The sequence below is a fragment of the Artemia sp. Qi Xiang Cuo genome, chromosome 6, assembly GCF_049724085.1.
Source record: "Artemia sp. Qi Xiang Cuo chromosome 6, ASM4972408v1, whole genome shotgun sequence".
Classification (NCBI taxonomy): Eukaryota; Metazoa; Arthropoda; class Branchiopoda; order Anostraca; family Artemiidae; genus Artemia; species Artemia sp. Qi Xiang Cuo.
In genome coordinates, this window is record NC_142799.1 from 71,597,378 (window position 1) to 71,621,178 (window position 23,801).

At 33.3% G+C, this 23,801-nt stretch overlaps 1 protein-coding gene across 1 annotated transcript in view; it reads left to right on the forward strand.

Moving 5' to 3' along the window:
• The first annotated feature begins 8,631 nt into the window (after window positions 1–8,631).
• LOC148951571 (adhesion molecule nephrin-like) overlaps window positions 8,632–23,801 on the forward strand; it is a 286,912-nt gene continuing 271,742 nt past the window's right edge. Inside the window, exons 1-2 of the mRNA XM_089091200.1 lie at window positions 8,632–8,732; window positions 11,518–11,638. Coding sequence (XP_088947326.1) covers window positions 8,633–8,732; window positions 11,518–11,638 — 221 coding nt within the window. The 5' untranslated portion in view covers window position 8,632. The remainder of the gene's footprint in view (window positions 8,733–11,517; window positions 11,639–23,801) is intronic.

The window sequence follows — 23,801 nt, forward strand, 5'->3', positions numbered from 1 at the left end:
TTTATTTAACAAAAATCCTGGCTTTTTGAATGACCATCAAGTAAAGAAAAAAATACTTTTCAGACATTTCTTGTTAAAACTTTATTTTCCACTAATTCATCCGGGTTTTCGAAAGCAATTCATGCCAGAGTACAGCACTATAACTAGTCTAAGAGATCCACTCTATCATCGCCCCATCCCACAAAAAAAATACTTTTCAGACATTTCTTGTTAAAACTTTATTTTCAACTAATTCATCCGGGGTTTCGAAAGCAATTTATGCCACAGTACAGCACTATAACTAGTCTACGACATCCACTCTGTCATCGCCTCATCCCCCAAAAAATACTTTTCAGACATTTCTTGTTAAAACTTTATTTTCAACTAATTCATCCGGGTTTTCGAAAGCAATTCATTCCAGAGTACAGCACTATAACTAGTCTAAGACATCCACTCTGTCATCGCCCCATCCCCCAAAAAATACTTTCAGACATTTCTTGTTAAAAATTTTATTTCAAGTCATTCATTTGGGTTTTTCACAAGCAATTCGTACCACAGTACAGCACTATCACTAGTCTAGGACATCCACTCTATCATCGCCCCATCCTCCCAAAAAAATACTTTTCAGACATTTCTTGTTAAAACTTTATTTTCAACTAATTCATCCGGGGTTTCGAAAGCAATTTATGCCAGAGTACAACACTATAACTAGTCTAAGACATCCACTCTGTCATCGCCCCATCCCCCCAAAAATAATTTTCAGACATTTCTTGTTAAAACTTTATTTTCAACTAATTCATCCGGGTTATAGAAAGCAATTCATGCCAGAGTACAGCACTATAACTAGTCTAAGACATCCACTCTGTCATCGCCCCATCCCCCAAAAATACTTTACAGAGATTTCTTGTTAAAAATTTTATTTCAAGTCATTCATTTGGGTTTTCCACAAGCAATTCGTACCACAATACAGCACTATCACTAGTCTGAGACATCCAATCTGACATCGCTCCATCCCCCAAAAGATACTTTTCAGACATTTCTTGTTAAAACTTTATTTTCAACTAATTAATCCGGGTTGTCGAAAGCAATTCATGCCAGAGTACAGCACTATAACTAGTCTGAGACATCCACTCTGTCATCGCCCCATCCTTAAAAAAAAAATACTTTTCAGACATTTCTTGTTAAAACTTTATTTTCAACTAATTTTCTTGTCATCTACATCCCTCTTAGTATCAACTTCTTCGTATAGTATAACGTTAAACTATTTTAAATTGACAACACTGTCCAAACATCACTTGTGTATTATATAGTACATATCGAAGTATTCACAAATGCTAAACCCTTTTTCTTTATCAGAAAAAAAAATGCCAATTGCCAAAAAAAAATTATTTTGTCAAAGTGTATTGAATGACACATTTCCATCCATCGTTTTCTTAATCCCGATAAGACGCATGCCAATGTTTTGTCTGGAAATTGTCACTTTTAAAACAAAAAAAATGTCTACGTCAAACTGTGTGAGGGAGTTCTGACTCTCTTTGAAAAGGTGTAGAGCTGCAAACAAATAGTATGGGAATTCCTATACCTGCATGCAAATCCAGACGAGGCACCCTACTTCTTTTTTCTACCAATATCTCTCTTAGTTTTAACCCTTGAGAACAGGCAGGTTTACCTTGTCCCAAGCAAGTGTGAGTAGGAGCTTTTATCGACAAGTATGTCTATAAGGTGGACATTGCTGTATTTTGGGGGGAATAAATGACGTAAATACATTTTTCAAATAAAACTCACAAATAACGGTTTAAATAGGGATATTATTAGCCAGTGAAAAATAATGACAAACAATTCTGGATAGTTCCATCACGCATACAGTGACCGTCGTCAGTGGATATATTCTGCTGATGACGGTCACTGTATCCGTGATCGAAATATCCAGAATTGTTTTTCACTGTCTAATAAAATGATGGATCCCTATTTGAACTGTTATTTGCGCGTTATGGAAAGACATTATGGTCTTCGAAAATACCTACCTCAAATAAAACTTTTGATAGAAAGATATTAATTATTTTGAAACATCAACATATTTTAATTTAACCAGTTCATGGTACAGTAAGTAAGGAGTGAGTCGGCCCAATAGTAACCAAAACTTTAAGAAACGCAATTTCGATAACAAAAGACACATAAAAATAATTAGCTTTTTATGTTACTTCCAAATAATTTATTTTCATGTTACCCATCAAAAGTTAAAAACCTGACAAAATTTGCCTGATTTTGGAAAAAGAAGAGAAACACCCCCAAAAAATCAAGGAATCTTAATGAGAATCACATCATCCAATTCAGCGTATCAGAGAACTCCACTGTAGAGGTTTCAAGGTCCCATCTGCAAAAATGTGTAATTTTGTATTTTGTGCCAGAAGAAATATGACGGATGCGTGTGCATTTATTAATTAATTAATTTTTTTGTTTCTTTGTTTTTCCCAGAGACGATCATGCCGACTCAATGTTCCTATAAAATCGGGAGAGGGCTTGCTTGAACGGAAATTAAAGTTCTAATGTCCTTTTTAAGTGACAAAAAAGATTGGAGGACAACTTGCCACCTCCAGCACCCTTTTTTCCCAATGTTATCTGAGCAAAATTTTGAGATAGCCATTTTGTTCAACATAGTTGAAAGGTCCGATTACTATGCCTCTGGGGGTGACATGACCCCTCCCCCTATCCTCTGGAAAAAGGGATGTAAATTATGGAATTGCCTATTGTTTGCGTACAGTATTTGCTGTCGGGAAATATAAAGACATTTTTTCGGTGCGGGGAGGGGTGTTTTTCACGGGGACTAATTTCTATGTGAAGGAAAGTTTCCGGGGATGAACTTTCAGGAGGAAATTTCAAACGGGGTGAATTAGCCAGAAAAATTTCTATTCGAAATTCTTTTTATTTGTCTTACTTTCTCTTTTGCGGCATAATTTTAGATGTGGAAAAGTTCCGGGGGAATTTTCCGAGGGAAATTTCAGCAGGGTTGGAGTTGTCTTGAGATTTTTTTTTGTTGGAAATTTTCTGCAGGATAAATCCGCCATGGGGATTTTTCCGCGGGAGACACTTTTCATTGGGGGGAAGGGGGGATTTCTAGGAAAAAAAATTCCACGAAGGGAAGGATTTCTGGCGTGATTTGAAAAACGATCAGAAATTGAATAAAAAACATGTCTTTTTCAAATGAAAGTGAGCTAAGAAGAATTTTCCAGGTCTAATTGTCCGCAGAAATTTTCTGAGAAATTTTTCAGTCAGGATCGAATTTTCTGGAGGGAATGTTTAGGAAGGTGGGATTTATGTAGGAGGAACTTTGCATGGAGGAATTTTTCATGGTGGGATTTTACACGGAGGGTGGAGACGGATTTCTTGGCATTATTTTGAAAACGATCAGAAAATAATTGTAAAAACCCAATTTTTCAACTGTAAGTAAAGAGCAACATTAAAGCTTAAAAAGAAAAGAAAAAATTCCATATTTGAGAAGGGCTGGCCCCTCCACCGTACCTTGCTCTTTATGATCGTTTAAGTTAAATGTTGTTTCTTACTTTCAGTTGAAAAAAAACTTCCTTTTTTATTTAATTACTCAACAGTGAGAGCAAATAATATGCAAATGAATTCAGCGCCAAGAAAGCCACTGATAAAATGTCAGAATCAGTTTTTTGGCGATTAGCTGTAATGGCGCAAGAATGTCATTTCACTTGTAAAGCGAAGTTCCTATCTTCTGGAAATGATATATTTGAAATGAAAATTGACAGCCTGGAATAGTTCCAAGAGCCTATAGAAGGGGCAATATTCACGAATCAAGAAAAGTAGTGTGTTGCAGGACAGCTTTATGTTCATTCGACAATTTATATCCCTTACTTGCGTTAAGCATGCTTATATTTCCCCTCCGGAACATTAATGACTCATATAGCGCCTTTTGAAGGTCCATTCACAATGATATTTTAGTAATACTTTTATAAGATTTTTTCTAGAATTTTCTGAATGGCTAAGAAATTTTTAGGAAAATCCTTATTGACCCCAAATTAATAGCCTATTAGTTAGGTCTCTAAATTAGTAAATCTCATTATGAATTTATGGTTTTGATATTGAAAAAAAAATTCGGGCATATGGGGGGGGGGGAGTTGTGACTCGGTAACCATGTCCTTTATCTCCAAATAGATTTTACAATCACTTTCACAATTTATATAAAAAGGATTCCTGCTAACTCCTTACCTTTTGCGAGTTGTTGGTACCTCGTGCCAACTCCAACTCCTCCTGGTTGTCAGCCAGAATATTTGCTGGAAAACTCCTATCGGCGATCAATTGTAATATGGAATCGCCCGTCGGCAAGGCCGTATCCAGGATTTTTTGGGGGGAGGGGTTGTTGCTGAAAATCAAGTATTTTGCAGGCATCAAGACATGGCTAATTGTAGGAAAAGCCAAGACAGATAGTTCGAGTGATTGAGAGGGAAATCTGGGATAAGCCCTTTTTAAGATTGTAGGCTATAAAAATTATGTTATTTCTTTTGTTGATTATATTTTTTTCGCGGGGGGGGGGGTACTCAAAAACACATAAAAATATGTTTATATCCATTTTTGTTACGCTTTTACGAGTGAGACAAACATTTCGGGGGAGTGGGTTCGAACCCATCCACCCTCCCCTGGGTACAGCCTTGCCCATCGGTAGTCGTCACCTTGAGAATGCTAAATTTCTTTAAAAGTAGTTTCAGTGATCTCATACTTATAAGGTTGTAACCTTTTAACCCTATCAACCAATTTATTCCACTGTTTCATTTCAAGAATGCTACATTGTTTCGAGTGAAATTACTATGTTCTTTTATTCCACAAGAGCGATCCCAATTATATTGTATTTTTTCTGTTTGTTCTAACTAAGAACTATTTTAACATTGAAATATTTAAAACTGGCTCATATTTTAAACAGCTTGAAACCTACACTAGAAATAATTTAAGGCAGAGTTTAATACCTATTTAAAATTTCAGTTCAGAACATGGACGTTTGGAGGGGAGCGCAGAGGAGGGGGGGGCGCAATAGAAGTCTAACAAAAAGTAATTATCCACAATATCTTGGAAAACTTCGGCTCTAATCCAAGAAGATTAATGCTGAACCTTATTGATGATTTATGATTTTTGATGATTACTTATTAATAATGATTTCATAGGTAACCTATGATAGAACTGGCTGGTAATGTAAGGTTTTGTGAATTGCCGATATAACTTCTGCTCCCTCCCCCGCTCTTCATCACAGAATCGGGTGCCCCTCCCCCTTGACAAGAAGCTAGGTACGCCCAAGGTTCAGAACATCCCCTTGTCGACCATATCATCACAAAAACCGTAATACCATGTAATTCTTCATTAATTTATCTCACAAAAGAACAGTATTCTTGTGATCCTGGAAAATATAAAAAAATATGAATAATAATACGAGCCTATTCAATATACGATCTACTGCAGTTGAATATCAAATCAAGTTTCTATTCAGCTGATTAAAAAGGGGAAGGCATGTCTAAATACCAAGGACATTAAAGTAAAAACTGTTTTCTCCCTGGGCGCATCCTAGGTCTCTTTATACCTGAAAGCCACTATTTTCTAAAAATTTTCTGTTAGTTATTTCGGAATTATAACCGCTGTTAGAGCAGTATTAAATTTTCATTAGTGTTGCCATGTTACAGCTAATTAGTAAAATTTGATAACGCTTCTCATCTGCAAAAATTTTAAAATTAACGTTCCGTTGACTCCCAAAGACAACTGTACCTTAATAGGAAAGCTACACCTTGTTAAGCTGTTGGGTGTCAAATATTTTTAACTTATTTTTACTGATTTTTCATCCACATTTTTTTTTGTTGTTGTAGTCTTTCTCGTTAAAAACTGGATTCAAAATTTTTCTAATTTGTAACGATATGTATATGGTTGTCTACAAGGCCATATCCAATGGTGGGGAGGTTACCAGGTTTGAGCCCCCCCCCCCCCCAAATTTTTCCTCGGCTCGTAAAAACGTAATAAAAATGCATACAAACAAATTTTTTGATGCTTTTTTTTTAAAGTTTTTTTGTAACCCTCCCCTCAGAAAAATTAACCATCCGAACAAAAGCCCTGGATTGTCCATGGTTGCGTAAGTTTCCACTTATAACCAGTTCAAAGAATTAGGTCTCAGTCTGATGATCTTTGGCACTCTAAGTATATTCTGAGAAATAATATCTTCGACTTTGCAATTATACTAAAAAGGAAAAGAAAGATTACTGCCCTATGTGAGAGGGCACTTATTTTCAGAAATCACACTACGTGGCGGGTGCCAAGCGTGGTGGAAACTTTGCCGTTCGTGGCGGAAACTGTGCCAAGCATGGCAGAAACGCTACGAAGCATGGCAGAAACTGTACCAAACGTGGTAGAAACTGTGCCAAGTCCAATGGAACTGTGTGGCACACATGACGTTGTAAGATATACACCATGTGGTGTTCTATTTCTTTATTTTTTAAATTTTTTCGCAAGCCAGTCACATTATTAAGTTTTTTTTTTTTTTTTTTTTTTTTTTTTTTTTTTTTTTTAGAAAAAAACCCGCTTTTTAAAACCCGATCAACTACTGCTTTGGGTTACCTAATGCTGAGCAACAAATTTAGACTAACAAGGAAATGTATTTTTTGCATAGACGAATATTTTCGTCTTTTTGACACCTGACTGGATCTTTTGTAAGAAATATTTAGCCAATAAAAAGAAACAGTAGTTTCTGAAACAATTATTTTTTTTTACAAGTAAATTCTCTGTTTCTTTGTGGTTGCACCACGAAACGTGTAGGCTGATTATAAATCAGAAACGTTTTTTTCCAGTCAGAAAAGAAATGAATGAAAAAGCAATTACCTCAATTAGAGGGGGGAAGATGTTTTACCCTCTTTGATAGAAAAAAAATGGTATTGTAATCGAAAAATGCCTAATTTGGCATTTTCATTGAAAAAGAAACTGCAAAATTGCCCTGCCGTAAAATTAAATTCCCCCCTCCCCTTTACATATTCTTGAATTGACGCCAATGATGAAAAGAATAGCGATATTTATGGGATCAAAGGATATTTATTTACGAAAAAAATATTTATTATAGAATAACACTATTTACATAATTATTCTAATAAATAGGTACACTAATATAACACTATTTACAGACTTTTTCTAATAAATAGGTACCCAGTAATGCAAGAAACAATTTCCTCAATAAGAAAATGTTCTATCCTAGTTGAAACTTCCGTAATGAAACATATTCTGTACGATTTATGCATTGTTTACTTAAGTAATTAACACCCTCTGATGAATTTAGACGTATTTGAATAGCATGTGTTTGCATGTTTATTTTGTTCTCCAAATGGTTCCAATGAGTTATAGCTAGTGCTCCTGTATTTGTTCTGGCTTATTTGTTGTCGTGGTCAACAACGCCGGCCACAATGACTTATTAATATGCCAATTTAATTGCTTTTTTTATTTGCACATTGTATACCGAAAGATTGTTAAACAAGAACATAAATTTGCCTAGTAAATTAATCAGTACTTTCCCATTATGTGGACACCTATAAAAAGTCAAGTTTGGTTAATGCTAATGAAATAAAACAAAATAGGATGAATATACAATAGTTTATAAACAAATTACATTATAATAATAATTTTATGTAATAATTAGGTGCGGGGGTGGGAGTAAAGCATTGCATATAATAAATGTAATGTAAATTGAATGTAATAATTAGGGGGGGGGTAAAGTATTGCATTTATTAAATACGTAACCTAACCTAGGTACCTTTTCTCCCCCTAAACTCCAAGAAACAACAGTTTAAATATTGTAAATTCAATGAGAAACCACGCTCTTCGATCAATTTATGTAACAATTACCCGCTTTACGAGTCTCCATCACTGCATTCATTCGACTGTCTATAGCCGAGGTGTCCACATAATGGGAAAGTACCAATTAATCCATAGTTTTTAAAGCCTGGTCTTGACCGTAGATTTTTTTGTAAGAAATTTGGATGATAAAAGTAAAAAAAAGGGACGATAGCAAGTTTAATAGACAAAGTTTGGATTTTTTTTTTTTTTTTATTTTTTAGATTATCCTTCCAGAAATCTAAATGTCTGTTGAATTGATTACTTAAATGTTCAACTTAATATAGAGGTTTACTTGTAGAGGTTGAATAAACCTCTAAAACGGAATGAAAATACTATAAAGATAAAACTTTTAATAAAACAGTTAAAAAACTTTTTGTATACATAATAAAAAAAAGTCCAAATAATTTGGCTTCAAATCTATAAGCCTTTATCAATGGTGAAAAAAAAACCTTAAATAAAAATGTAAAAAAGATGAAAAAGAAAAGAAACTCAAACGCTCTACCAAAAACCAAAAGAAAATCGAAACAAAACTTACATTTAAACAAAAGTTTTCTTCTTTTTCTTTTTTTATGTGGAATTTGCAGGTTTTATTTTTTTTTTCTCATCTTCTTTATATCTTCGTTTACGCTAGTTATTGTTTTTTTTTTGGGGGGGGGGGAGTGTGGGGGAATCCCTTGGTGGCTTACCTTATATGCTAGTTAAAATGTATTGTTGTTTAGGTATTTGTATATCCTCTGGTCTAACCCTTTCATAAATTTGACTCTGTTTTTGTTTTTCAGATATGTATATGTCTTCGGTCAATTTGTGGGCAAGTTTTAGTGCCATCTTCTTAACTTCTGTTTGTTCCCTCCCAATTATAGAAGAAGAAGATATTGTTCCTCGTAAGACTTTAATTTTTAAAGTTAGATAATAAAAACAAATAACGCTGTACGAAGTTTATAAATTCCTATATATTTGTAGGAATTTTCATCAATGATTAAAAAAATAATTGATTGAAGAAATAACAAGGTCGTACCCAGGATTTTTGTTCGTAGGGGATTTTACAAAAATTTTTTTTTTTTGGGGGGGGGGGTTACATGAAAAAAAAACTAAAAAAACGCATACAGAATTTTTTTATATCCATTTTTGTTACGTTTTTACAAGTCAGACAAACATTTCGGGGGGTGGGGGGTTCAAACTCACTAACCCCCCCCCCTGGATACAGTCTTTAGAATTAATTAAAAAATTAACTAGATTATTGTATAGTCATTATCGAATTTCATTAACAATATTTTCGATACATTGTTCGCATAAAGGAGGCTCTTGAAATTTATAAACACTCTCTCAGCATTTCAGAATCAGAAATTAATTGCAAAAATAAGGTTTCAGAAAGTTTTTTGTTCAATCAGTTTGAAAATTTTGTGAATTTTAAAAGAAAGTCGGAACAAGCTTCTGGATTAATTATAAAAGTTGTAATAATTTTCAGCATAAATAGTGTTAAAAATTAATCTTTAACTTGAATTTCGAGTTAAAAATTGACATTGATTTAGTAATTAATTTCAATATCATTAAAATGACTAAAAACATTAACAAAAAACTTTTAAGTTAATGTTAAATAACTTTTTAAGACAGTAATATTTTAATAATACCTAAAATAATGTTTGTTTCCTAATAAAATTAACATGACCAACGCAATAAAAAAAAAAAAAAATTTAACTTGAAGGTTGACTTTTAATTACTAACTCACAACATTGATATTATCGTGACTAGAAAATACAAAAAAAAAACTTTAGCTTTAACAATAGTATTTAACTAATTATAAACAACAAATACATTAATCTGACGAAAAAAACTTGAAGTTCAACCTTAAAATTCATATTTATTTACCAGTTAACAGTAATGAAATTAAAATAAATAAAACAAATTTTAAATAAATGTAAAATACTAAAGAGCAATGATCTTATGGCTTAAAATAAAGAAACCAAAATAACTAGTTACTGAAATGCACTGAAATTTTTTTCAACGAACTTTTCTGATGTTAAGACAGTTGGAGATAGTGGAAGTGCGCATAGGTCTGTGATAGTAACTATTAGATAGTTAACTTGTATATTTACCTTCATTGAACCAAACACAGTTGATAAATAGTGAGGTTAGGTCAATAAAATAACAGGCAAAAGCTTAAGAAAACAATTTAATAGTCTATTCGTGGTTGTCCTTCTGACCTCTTTATTTCTAACCTCTGTTCTTCTGGAAAGGAATCTATGAAAATCCGGTGGGTGAACACTTATTATATTTTTAATTGACCTTTTTTTTAGTTTATTTAATCTACTTAATTAATTTAGTTTAGTTATTCTATTTGTTTCTATAATTTTCATTTTATCTATATTTTCTAACACTGCTGCGGTTAAGGTAGGAAATGAGGTTAGCAGCTGGTTTTGTATTAAATCAGGAGTTAAGCAGTGTTGTGTTCTTTCCCCCTTTATATGGATTATTTTGCTGGACTTTGTTTTAAGGAGCACAGGAAAGGCAATGGGAGACCACGGAATCAGATGGGGAGGAAAAAGTATCCTGGACTTGGATTATGCTGATGATTTAAGCATCCTAGATGAAAGTGTGAGCAAAATGAATGAAGTTTTAGAGGTTTTGCGAGTTCAGGGTGCTAGAATTGGTTTGAAAATTAATGTTAGGAAGATTAAGTCACTAAGGCTAGGAATAAGTAAAGATGAAAAGGTGACGTTGGGTAATGAAAAGATTGATCAAATGGGCAGCTTCACGTACATGGGTAGCATTATTAGTAAAGATGGTGGGAGCAGTGAAGATGTTAAAAGTAGAATAGTCAAGGCTCAGGGTGTTTTTTCACAGTTAAAAAAAGTCTGGAAGAAAAGAAAGATAAGTCTGCAAACTAAGATTAGAATATTAGAAGCTACAGTGATGACAGTGGTCAAAAATGGCTCTGAAGCATGGACGCTCCGAAAAGCGGATGAAGATTTCGAACAATTCAAACAATAGGCTATACGAAAAATGTGGTTCAATACCGCTATCTAGGGCTATAATGAAGAAAGGTTGAGGTAGCTAGGGCACGTTGTTCGGATGAAGGATGACAGATTACCGAAGATTGTTCTTTTCGGCCAACCGTCTAGGGCTAAACGGAAAGCAGGTCGTCCCCGTCTGGGGTGGGAGGACGTCATAAAGAAAGATTTAAAGGAAATGGGAACTTCGTGGGCGGGTGTAAAAAGGGAGGCTTTGAATAGATGGGGGTGGAGGAGGAGCGTGCGTAGCTGTATTGGCCTTAGGCGGCTTGGTGCTGCGGTGAGTTGTTAGTAGTAGTAGTAGTAGTATATTTTCTTTTCTTCTCCTTTTGCTCTTGCTGTCTGTGATTATTTTAAATTTTCTTTTGTTTTTCATCTCTGAGTTAGTAGCTCATTTTTCTTCCCTGTTCTTTACAGGCCAATGAGCCTTTGGGGGAATAATAATATGTATCATTGTATGTGTATTTAATGAAGAATAAATCTTATCTTACTTCTGGAAAAACTTTATATGCCGAGCAACCCCTATTTGTTTCAAAAGCTTGTTGTTGTCTGTTTCTTTTTTTTTTTTTTTGCTTTGAGCCAATGCGGTTTCCAGATTTAATTATTATCTTGGTAAATTACTTATAACTATTTTAATCCTAAAATTAATTTATTTCAGTGGAAGTATTGAGTGTTGTCCGGGGGAAAGCCGAAGTTCCCTGTGATGCACAAATAGAAGTTGGGGATTCTGTACAATTAGTTCTCTGGTATAAAGACGACTCCATGCTCCCAATCTATTCGTAAGTGCATTTTCCTTATTTGTTCAACAAATATTCCTAAATTTGTTGCCCCATCCGCATAATGACGGGACAAATATAACAATTCGTTGCATCTAAGAAAGTATAGCAGATTGTAAAATTCTTATTGTGCCGTTGGACTCTCCGTATAGAGATTGGGGGGAGGGTGGTCTCTCCGTGACTCAAAATCTAGTTTTGTAACTAAGTTTCAGAAAGGACCGCCGAGCTGTTCCAAATTGTACCGACTTTAATTGAGGAAGGGAAAGGATTGACCGGGATCACATTTCAAGGACATAATTTTTTTTTTACCAGACAGAATGAAATTTGCTGGTTCCGGTGACTCCAATGAGGTGATGGTTCCCTGAATCCATTCATTAGGCTATGAGATACTCCATTTTGGAAGAATTTCACAAGCTGATAGTTATAAAACTGACCTTTGAATATCCAATTTTCCAAGTATCTGTTTTAAAAGTGCCTCTAACTCACAAGATCGGCTGTAATTCGGAAATATCAACTTGATGACACTGATGAATTTCTAGCCAAAACTAATTGCCATATTCAGTAGCAAAGTTTCAGAAATTCTGGAAGCCTTCCATAATTAACGGCGAATTCCATTTAATTATTATCAAAATTATGCATGATATTATTTGTTATTTCTTAGTTTAGTTTATTTTATACCTGATTATAATTATTTTTCTTTTTTAAAGTTGTATTAATTTATTTAAAACCTAAAGGACATTATTTCCTCTTTTGAATTTTCTTATGATATGTTTATCCAAGTATTTTTTTTCTGTTTTTTTCTTTTTTCTATCTTGTTGTTGCTTTATTTGAAAAATAAAAATTATTTGTATGTAGTCCTACTCAATTCTTGAAAAGAAGAAACATATTAAAATATCATAGCTTACTCTTAGTTTTGTGTATCTGACAGACAGCTAAAACAGTTTCTTTGCCTGTGTTTTCTTACTTAGCCCTATTTAATACCTCTAGCCACACCATCTCCTAAAATAGTTCAAATTATTACTAAAACCTTGGATTACGCTAAATATATCAACTAAGATGTGAAGTGTGAGATTCTCTCAGTCATGATTTTACACATTGACTTTACGAAGATTGACTCCTAATAAAAATGGATTTTCAAATTTGAAATATCTATCCCTGTCAATTAAAGAGGGAACGTCATTTTCTTTGTTATTTACTGGCTAGTTCTTTCTTTTCAGTGGACTAAAAAAAGCAGAAATTGACAAAAACAAATGTCGGTAGTTGTTAAGAAGCCGGTAAGTACGCGACAACAGATAGGAATTTTACCGGGTAATGCCTAGATGCAGTATAAACACAGGGTTTCTCACTCCGGAAGCTATATTTAAACTTTAGTTTGTTTCGGGTTTTGGGAAATAAAAGGTACATAGGTTGGGTTAGGTTATGCATTTAATATATGCTATGCTTTACCCCCCCCCTAATGTGCAAATATATAGCCTAATTTTGTTCATAAACTATTATATTTTCATCCTATTTTGTTTTATTTCATTAGCACTAACGAAACTTCACTTCTCGCGTACTTACTGGCTTCTTAACAAGTACCCAAATGTCCAAGTTGCAAGCATTTGGAATCCCAAATTAGCAAAAGTACCACCCAAAAGGAGTCTACCAGTCCCTTAATCTAACCCTCTCATGCGCTCCAACGAACTTGACTCTTTTTTCCATTAGTTTTCTTGTGTAATGAAACTACACTGAGTCTTGTAAGTGAATTAAAAATAGACAGATTTTGATCCCAGTTACCGAGTTTGTAGCATAACTGAATTTTTTTTTGACGTATGTAATTTAATAATGGTTTATTCGGTTCAGCTTTGAAGTGTTTACACAGCCTAACTTATAGCTAGTTAAACTAGAAAGATATTTGTTTTGGATGCCATTTTGCGTTGAGTTGTTTTCAAGTCAGCTTCAACATAGCCCTTCATCCCAGAGTCTGCCAATCAAACTAAATACAAGTTAAACACCAACTTAGGAAACGCTAAGTGTCAAATTCGAGAGGCTTCACAAAGAGCATGGGAAACTAGTATGAGTTAGGTATTCGGAATAACAGGCATTCGGTGAAATAACATGGGGAAATAGAAGTGGTCATTAGTGGTACTTTTACTGTGGTGTCTTCAGTGGCACTTTTGGTGGTCAGCTGTGGTTAGTAAGTCGCACTTTTACTGCATTGTGTTCAGTGGCATTTTTATTGCAGTGTCTTTAGTGACGCTTTTATGATCAGCAGTGGCCAGTAGTGGCAATTTTAAGCCAGTTTCTTCGGTAGCACTTTTAGTGGTCAGTAGTTGTACTTTTATTGCAGTGTCTTCAGTGACGCTTTCGGTGGTGAGCAGTGGCACTTTTATTGCAATGTCTTCAGTGACACTTATACTGGAGTGTCTTCTGTAGCTTTTTTGGTGGTCAGCAATGGGCTTAGTGGTCAGCATCGACAGTTTAACCGCAGTATCTTCAGTGGCACTTTTGGTGCCCAACAGTAGTCAGTGGTCAGCGGGCACTTTCATTGCAGTGTCTTGTGACTTCATTAAAAAAGGATAAAACTAAAAGAGAATCGGATTATTGAGATCATTAATCTGTCATTTAATTAGAATTGTTTCCAAGAATTTTTTAACTAAAAATAAAGTCTGCTCAAAGACAGCCCAGGTTAGCTCGGGAAAATCCTGGCAGGATAAGCAGCCCATCTGGCACAAGATAATGGTTCCTTAACCTCCCTTAGAACTTGAAGTATCTGAAATTACAGTTACGCAGCAGTTTAGTGTAATTAACTGTTTAAAACATCTAATGGGTCTAGAAATTTTGATTTGGGTTAAGCCCCAAATGCATTTCAGGGCAAAACTTATGGTTAAGAACTATATCATAGAAAGTAGTCGAATTATGAAATAGAACCTTCAGGAACGAATCGAAGGCTAATCTTATGGTTCAGGAATGTGTTTCCAAGCTCAAAAGAATTATGACGCTCGCCAGCAAGTCAAACACTAAAGGATGCTGGTCACCTTCTTCAAATCTTAGTTTTCAAATTAACCTCAGTTTCCACTCCACCAGTTTTCTATGCCCTTTGGGTTCCTATTTATTTTTGTGCTCCAATAACACTAAACGCTCCGAAATAAAATGCACTGAAGGAAAGAGATTCAATAAAAAAAAGCCATACAGGTGCTGATCGAGATGATTTGGAGGAATATATACGAAACCATGAAAAATGGAGATATTTAGGCTATAAAATGGATCTTATTAAAGCAAAGTAGCCCCTCCCCTCTCTTACTCTCTCTTAAGATAAAATATTCTAAACATAAAATAAGTTAACTAGTCATGATTACGGGTGAAGATCGGTTTTGCTTTCTTGCGTTTTTTTCTTTTCTCCCCTTTTTAAAATTTTGTTCATTTGGTTAATGGTTAAGTGTATGTAGCCACCTAGCCACGCTGATCTACAAAAATCTTCTACACAAATATGTACCTGAATAGCCCCCCCCCACCATTATTTATAGTATGCTCTTAAGATAAATTGCTTCGTACACTTCTCCTAATCATGCTTTCTCATTTGCTTTACGCTAGAAATGTCACCTTTTCCCTTTAGTCTATTATTTAGCCTAAGAATCGGGCTTTTCCGTCAAACGGCATGATTCATTTTTATTAATCTCAAAAGGAAGGAAAGTACATTTTAGGAAAGAAAAAAGGAAGAACAGATATTTTATTAGTATAATAGCCAACCACGTACGTGGAAATTTTTGAGGGGGCCATCTTCGAAAAATCCAAAAATGAGACAAATAATGGGAAAATATATATAGGCCTACTCGTATAAATAAATTGTATAATATATTGTGTATAAATAGCCTTACGTAATAAAATATATAGCCTAGTAGGCTGCGTCATAGGGATGGTCGGAAAGAAAATTTTCATAATTTAAGGTTAAACATAAAATCTAAATTCTATTTGAAATTTAGCAGCCCCCACCCCCCGAGGTGTTGGATCCAAATTTTTAGATAGCTGTTTTGTTGAGAAGCGTCAAAAAGTCTAATAAGTGTGCCTCCGGGGTTGACATTACCCGAGTAGCTCCCGGGGTAACGGCCCTAAATTATAAAAATTATTCATTGTCCAAAGGTAGGTTTTAGTAAAAAGGCGACTTTCTTTGATTTTAGTTGCCCAATTAGCTAGGAACTCCCATGGATTGTTTGCTAGGTCAATAAATAAAAGCGCTATATTATTTGTTTTGTGTTTTTAGCCCCCCCCCCATCTAAGGTGCTCTTAATACTTTTTGTACTGACTGAAATTAGAGACCCTTCAACACAAATAATTGACAGTTCTTTCCGGTCAAATTATTCTTATTTTCGGGATATTTAAATGACGGGTTAGTTAAAAATAGAATCTGTCATTGAACACACTTTCAGAATTATTTAATATCTTTTTCAGTTAACTCTCTAAATCTGGTGTTTAACAATAGGCTACTATTAAAATTTAAAAATACTATCGTTTTTTTAGAAAACAGTTTTATTAAAATAAGCAAATTAACACGAGATCCAAAGTTTATGAACTTGTATGGGTTAACATTACGAAACCCTAAAGAAACCCTTCACTAAACCCTACACACACACTCCCTACCAGTCATGCTTACCCCCCCCCCCCCAGAAAAAAATATAGAATTAATATTCATGACCAATCTGAATGTCGAAGTCACAAAACCATTCATCTAATCTATCTCCTCGTTGCCCTCCTAAAAAACGCATAAAAACCCACAAATGAGGGAAGTTCTCCTTGGGGAAATTATCGAAGGGGGGGGGTCATACTAAAATGACTTTATTTGCATATATTTTTCTGACTCTTTGACTCTATGTAATCAAAACAAATTACTAGGTAATTTATGAAAATATAGGGTAAAGGACAACTTTATACGGTCGTAGATTAATTCAATTGCGGAAAGCATGACGGTAAAAAAAAAAAAAAAAAAAAATCAATGTTCGTGTTAATCGGTTCGGTTCACAATCGTGTTTTTCAATTAACGGGCTTGATTCCTTAATTGAGGAGAATTTTCCGCGGAGGCTGAATTTTACGGGCGAGAATTTTACGTGGGGGAGGAGAGACTTCTCCGGATGGAAAATGGTCGGGAAAGGATTTTCCAGGGGGAATTTTTTTAATACTTTCAAATATAAATTATTAATACTCTAGTGGAATTTTTTGCATAGAAGGAGGAAGTCCTCAGCAGGGGGACTTTTCCGGTGGAATCTTCCGCGGGGGGATTTTCCTTGGAGAAGGAGTTTTTCGCAAGGGGAAATTTTTGTTAAATTTCCTTCCTTTTAAGATCGCAGGAACCTGCGACAGGTAAACTAGTATATCATATAATACAATAAATCGTACTATACCAATATACAATAAATAAATAAAAATTCTTAGTTTTAAAATTAAACATTAAATAGCAATTATGCTGAAATTTCCTTTGCTAAGCTCTGAGAAATCACGGATGTTATTGAATAATAGCCGAAAAAAGGCAAAAGAAACTTTCTCCGGCTTCTTCGTGTGGAATTTATCGTAGTAGAAACTGGGGGGGGGCTGTTTAAAAAAATAAAGTTCTGTTGTCCCTTCGAAGGGCCAAAAGTGACTGGATGGCAACCAGCCCCCCTCTCTTGGTCCATTTTACGCTACCTGACTCCCCGTAATCCCCATGACGTCAGATGAAAATTTTCAGATCGTTCTTTTGTTCAGAAACGTAAACTATCCTGATTACCCATTGTTCACGGATAGGCTAGTAGAAAGAGGGTAACCAGCACTACTAGTACAAGATCATTGACCTCCAATGAGCTAGAATACTGACAGTAGAAGATGACAGCGAATCAGAGGATTAGAATACAAGTAGTACAGAACCACGTAAACTTACAAGATGACAGCTGTCAATCACCCGTTAGAAATATTGCGATAACAAGGTGACATCATCAGATAAGGAAATCTCAACATTGGAATACTGTTGGGACAAGATATCCGATTGACACAATTTCTCCATGAGACATGATAAATTTGGAAGAAGTAGAAACGAAAAAGGTAAGGCATCTCAGGGAATGCTAACTCTATTAAGAGATGCATATTATTTTTTATTTGAGCGGTTCTCGACTGTGTTCTGTATAATACACAAGTAGCATTTGAACAGTGTTGTAAGGTCCCATTCCCCAACCTCCAAGGGGCCCCTGCCCAACTTTTTGGGCCCCTCCCCCCATTTTTTTAATACTTTTTTTTGCGTGCTTGAGACACAGAAATTAACAAACAGAAAAGATTTTTCAGCTAAAGCAGGGAACAAGTTTAAAACTTAAATAAATATAATTACTCTCTATTTTTAAAAACTTCAGGCTGTTTTCCAAATCATACCCGGACCTATCCAAGATACAATTTGAGGCTTTCACCAAGGACATTAAATCTTGTCCAGGCTTTTACCAAGGACATTATATCTCGTCCAGGCTTTTACCAAGGACATTAAATGTCGTCCAGGCTTTTACCAAGGACATTAAATCTCGCCCAGACTTTTACCAAGGACATTAAATCTCGACCAAACTTTTACCAAGGACATTAAATCTCGTCCAGGTTTTTACCAAGGACATTAAATCGAGCCCAGGCTTTTACCAAGGACTTTGATTTGATTTGTTTTAATAATTGGGTACATTTTTGCATATTTTTGTTTAATAAAGTTGGGTTTTAGTTTCCAGAAATATGAACTTCACAGTTTAAAATACATCTGATGCTATTAATAACATTTTCTTAGCTTGGTTTTTTAACCTTTAGTAGATGTGTGTTGCATGAAACTCATGATTTGTGATGTCTAGTTTGCTATTTTGGACTTTTCTGAGCTAGATTTCATAACCTTTCGTAGGTGTATGTCTGGTTTTATTAATGATATTTGATTTTCTAATAAAGTTGGGTTTTAATTTTCAGAAATAAGACCATCCATGTTTAAAGTAAATCTTATTTTATTAATCATATTTTTTTTTAACAATTGGGTGCATTATTGCATATTTTTAAAAATAAAGTCGGGTTTTAGTTTTCAGAAGTATGACCATCACAGTTTAAAATACATCTGATTTTATTGAGGACATTAAAAATCGTCCAGGCTTTTACCAAGGACATTACATCGCGTCCAGGCTTTTACCAATGACATTAGATTTCGTCCAGACTTTTACCAAGGACATTAAATCTCATCCAAGCTTCTACCAAGGACATTAAATCTTGTCCAGGCTTTTACCAAGGACATTAAATCTCGTCCAGGCTTTTAGCAAGGACATTAAATCTCGTCTAGACTTTTACCAATGACATTAAATCTCTTCCAGGCTTTTACTAAGGACATTAAATATCGTCAAGACTTTTACCAATCACATTAAATCTCGTCCAGGCTTTTACCAAGGACATTAAATCTCGTCCAGGCTTTTACCAAGGACATTAATTTGATTTCTTTTAATAATTGGGTACATTTTCGCATATTTTGAAACTGATGATTAGGGATCTCTACTTGGCTATTTTGGATGTTTCTGAGCTAGATTTACTAACCTTTCGTAGGTGTATATTAGGTTTTATTAATAATATTTGATTTTCTAATCAAGTAGGGTTTTAATTTTCAGAAATAAGAACATCCATGTTTAAAATACATCTGATTTTATTAATAATGTTTGATTATTTAATAATAGGGTATATTTTTGCCTATTTTTTTAATAAAGTTGGGCTTTAGTTCTTAGAAATATGGACATCCCAGTTTAAAATACATCTGGTTTTATTAATAACATTTTCTTAGCTAGGTTTCTTAACCTTTCGTAGATGTGTGTTCCATGAAACTCATGACTCGGGATGTCTAGTTTGCTATTTTGGACTTTTCTGAGCTAGGTTTCCTAACCTTTCGTAGGAGTATGTCTGATTTTATTAATAACATTTGATTTTCTAATAAACTTGGGTTTTAATTTTCAGAAATAAGAACATCCAGGTTTGAAGTACATCTGATTTTATTAATAATATTTAATTTCCCTTTAATAATTGGGTACATTTTTGCATATTTTTTAAATAAAAACGGGTTTTAGTTTTCAGAAATATGAACATCCCAGTTTAAAATACATCTGATTTTACTAATAATATTTTCTTATGTAGGTTTCTTAACCTTTCGTAGATGTTTGGTGCATGAAACTCATGATTCGGCATGTATAGTTTGCTATTTTGGACTTTTCTTAGCTAGATTTCATAACCTTTCACTGGGTGTATGTCTGGTTCTATTAATAATATTTGATTTTCTAATCAAGTTGGGTTTTAATTTCCAGAAATAAGAACATCCATGTTTAAAATACATCTAATTTTATTAATAATATTTGTTTTCCCTTTAATAATTGAGTACATTTTTGCATATTTAAAAAAAAAAAGTTGGGTTTTAGTTTTCAGAAATATGAACATCCCAGTTTAAAATACTTGACTTATTTTTACTTGACTTAAAGCTCTTGCTTGACAGCTTTGCCATTATAGAGGGCATTTCTGAAAACTCAAACCCAACTTTATTAAAAAAAATATACAAAAATGTACCCAATTATTAAAGGGAAATCAAATATTATTAATAAAATCAGATGTATTTTAAACTGGGATGTTCATATTTCTGAAAACTAAAACCCATTTTTATTTAATAAAATGTACCCAATTAATAAAGGGAAATCAAATATTATTAATAAAATCAGATGTATTTTAAACATGGATGTTCTTATTTCTGCCAACTAAAACCCATTTTTATTTAAAAAAATGTGCAAAAATGTACCCCAATTATTAAAGGGAAATCAAATATTATTAATAAAATCAGATGTATTTTAAACATGATTGTTCTTGTTTCTGAAAATTAAAACCAAACTTGATTACAAAATCAAATAATATTAATAAAACCAGACACAAACCTACGAATGGTTATGAAACCTAGCCAAGAATATGTTTTTAATAAAATCAGACATGCAACTACGAAAGGTTAGGAAACCTAGCTCAGAAATGTCCAAAATAGCAAACTAGACATCCCAAGTCATGAGTTTAATGCAACACACATCTACGAACGGTTAAGAAACCTAGCTAAGAAAATGTTATTAATAAAATCAGATGTATTTTAACTGGGATGTTCATATTTCTGAAAACTAAAGCCCAATTTTTTTTTTTTTTAAATAAGCAAAAATGTATCCTATTATTAAAAGAAATCAAATATTATTGATAAAATCAGATATTTTTTAAACATGGATGTTCTTATTTCTGAAAATTAAAACCTAACTTGATTAGAAAATCAAATATTATTAATAAAACCAGACATACACCTACGAAAGGTTAAGAAACATAGCTAAGAAAATTATATTGATAAAATCAGACATACACCTACGAAAGGTTTGGAAACCTAGCACAGAAATGTCCAAAATAGCAAACTAGACATCCCAAGTCATGAGTTTAATGCAATACACATCTACGAACGGTTAAGAAACCTAGCTAAGAAAATGTTATTAATAAAATAAGATGCATTTTAACTGGGATGTTCATATTTCTGAAAACTAAAGCCCAATTTTATTTTAAAAAATATGCAAAAATGTATCCTATTATTAAAAGAAATCAAATATTATTGATAAAATCAGATATTTTTTAAACATGGATGTTCTTATTTCTGAAAATTAAAACCTAATATGATTAGAAAATCAAATATTATTAATAAAACCAGACGTACACCTACGAAAGGTTAGGAAATCTAGCTCCGAAAAGTCTAAAATAGCAAACTATACATCCTAAATCATGAGTTTCATGCAACACACATCTACGAACGGTTAAGAAACCTAGCTAAGAAAATGTTATTAATAAAATCAGATGTATTTTAAACTGGGATGTTCATATTTCTGAAAACTAAAACCCAACTTTATTTTAAAAAAATATGCAAAGATGAACTCAATTATTTAAGGTGATCAAATAGTATTAATAAAACCAGATAAATTTTAAACATGGAGGTTCTTATTTCTGAAAATTAAAACCCAACTTGATGAGAAAATCAAATATTATTAATAAAACCAGACATACACCTACGAGAGGTTAAGAAATCTAGCTAAGAAAAGTCCGAAATAGCAAACTATACATCCCAAATCATGAGTTTCATGCACCACACATCTACGATAGGTTAAGTAACCTAGCTAAGAAAATATTATTTATAAAATCAGATGTAATTTAACTTGGGATGTACATATTTCTGTAAACTAAAACCCAACTTTATTTTAAAAAAATATGCGAAAATTTACCCATTTATTAAAGAGAAATCAAATATTATTAGTAAAATCCGATGTATTTTAAACATGGATGTTCTTATTTCTGAAAATTAAAACCCAAAATTATTAGAAAATCAAATGTTTTTAATAAAATCAAACATACACCTACGAAAGATTAGAAAACCTAGCTCAGCAAAGTCCAAAATAGCAAACTAGGCATCCCAAGTTATGAGTTTCATACAACACACATCTACGAAAGGTTAAGAAACCTAGCTAAGAAAATGTAATTAATAAAATCAGATGTATTTTAAATTGGGATTTTCATATTTCTGAAAACTAAAACCCAACTTTATTTAAAAAAATATGTAAAAATGTACCCAATTATTAAAAAAAAAAAAAATATTATTAATAAAATCAGATGTATTTTAAGCATGGATGTTCTTATTTCTGAAAATTAAAACCCTACTTGATTAGAAAATCAAATATCATTAATAAAACCTGACATACACCTATGAAAGGTTAGAAAATCTAGTTCAGAAACGTCCAAAATAGCAAGGTAGACATCCCTAATCATGAGTTTCAAAATATGCAAAAATGTACCAAATTATTAAAAGAAATCAAATTAATGTCCTTGGTAAAAGCCTGGACGAGATTTAATGTCCTTGGTTAAAGCCTTGACGAGATTTAATGTGCTTAGTAAAAGTCTGGACGAAATTTAATGTCCTTGGTAAAAGCCTGGACGAGATTTAATGTCCTTGCTAAAAGCCTGGACTAAATTTAATGTCCATGGTAAAAGCCTAGGCAAGATTTAATGTCGTTGTTAAAAGTCTGGACAATATTTAATGTACATGGCAAGACTTTGGAGTCGATTTAATGGCGTTGTTTAGAGTATGATCGATATTCAATTACCTCGGGCAAAGTTTGAACGCGGTATATATTCATTTCTAATAGTCTGGAGAAAATTTAATGTCCAGGGTAAAAGCCTGGACAAAATTTAATTTCGTTGGTAAAAGTCTTGACGATATTTAATGTCCTTGGTAAAAGCTTGGACAAGATTTAATTTCCTTGGTAAGAGCCTGGACGAGATTTAATGTCCTTGGTAAAAGCCTGGACGAGATTTAATGTCCTTGGTAAAAGTCTGGATGCGATTTATTGTCCTTGGTAAAAGCCTGGATGAGATTTAATGTCCTTAATAGAATCAGATGTATTTTAAACTGTGATGTTCATATTTCTGAAAACTAAAACCCGACTTTATTGAAAAAAAATATATACAAAAACGCACCCAATTATTAAAAGAAATCAAATATTAATAATAAAATCAGTCATATTTTAAACATGGATGTTCTTATTTCTGAAAATTAAAACCCAACTTGATTAGAAATCAAATATTGTTAATAAAACCGGACATATACCTACGAAAGGTTAGGAAATCTAGCTCAGAACAGTCCAAAATAGCAAACTAGACATCCCAAATCACGAGTTTCATGCAACACACATCTACTAAAGGTTAAGAAACCTAGCTAAGAAAATGTTATTAATAAAATCGGATGTATTTTAAACTGGGATGTTCATATTCTTGGAAACTAAAACCCAACTTTATTAATAAAAATATGCAAAAATGTACCTAATTATTGAAAGGAAATCAAATATTATTAATAAAATCAGGTGTATTTTAAACATGGATATAAAAACCCAACTTAAAAAAAAAATATGCAAAAATATACCCAATTATTAAAAGAAATCTAATTAATGTCCTTGGTAAAAGCCTGGACGCGATTTAATGTCCTTGGTAAAAGCCTGGACGAGATTTAATGTCCTTGTTAAAAGCCTGGTCGAGATTTATTGTCCTTGGTAAAAGCATGGGCGAGATTTAATGTCTTTGGTAAAAGCCTGGACGAGATTTAATGTCCTTGGTAAAAGCCTGGACGAGA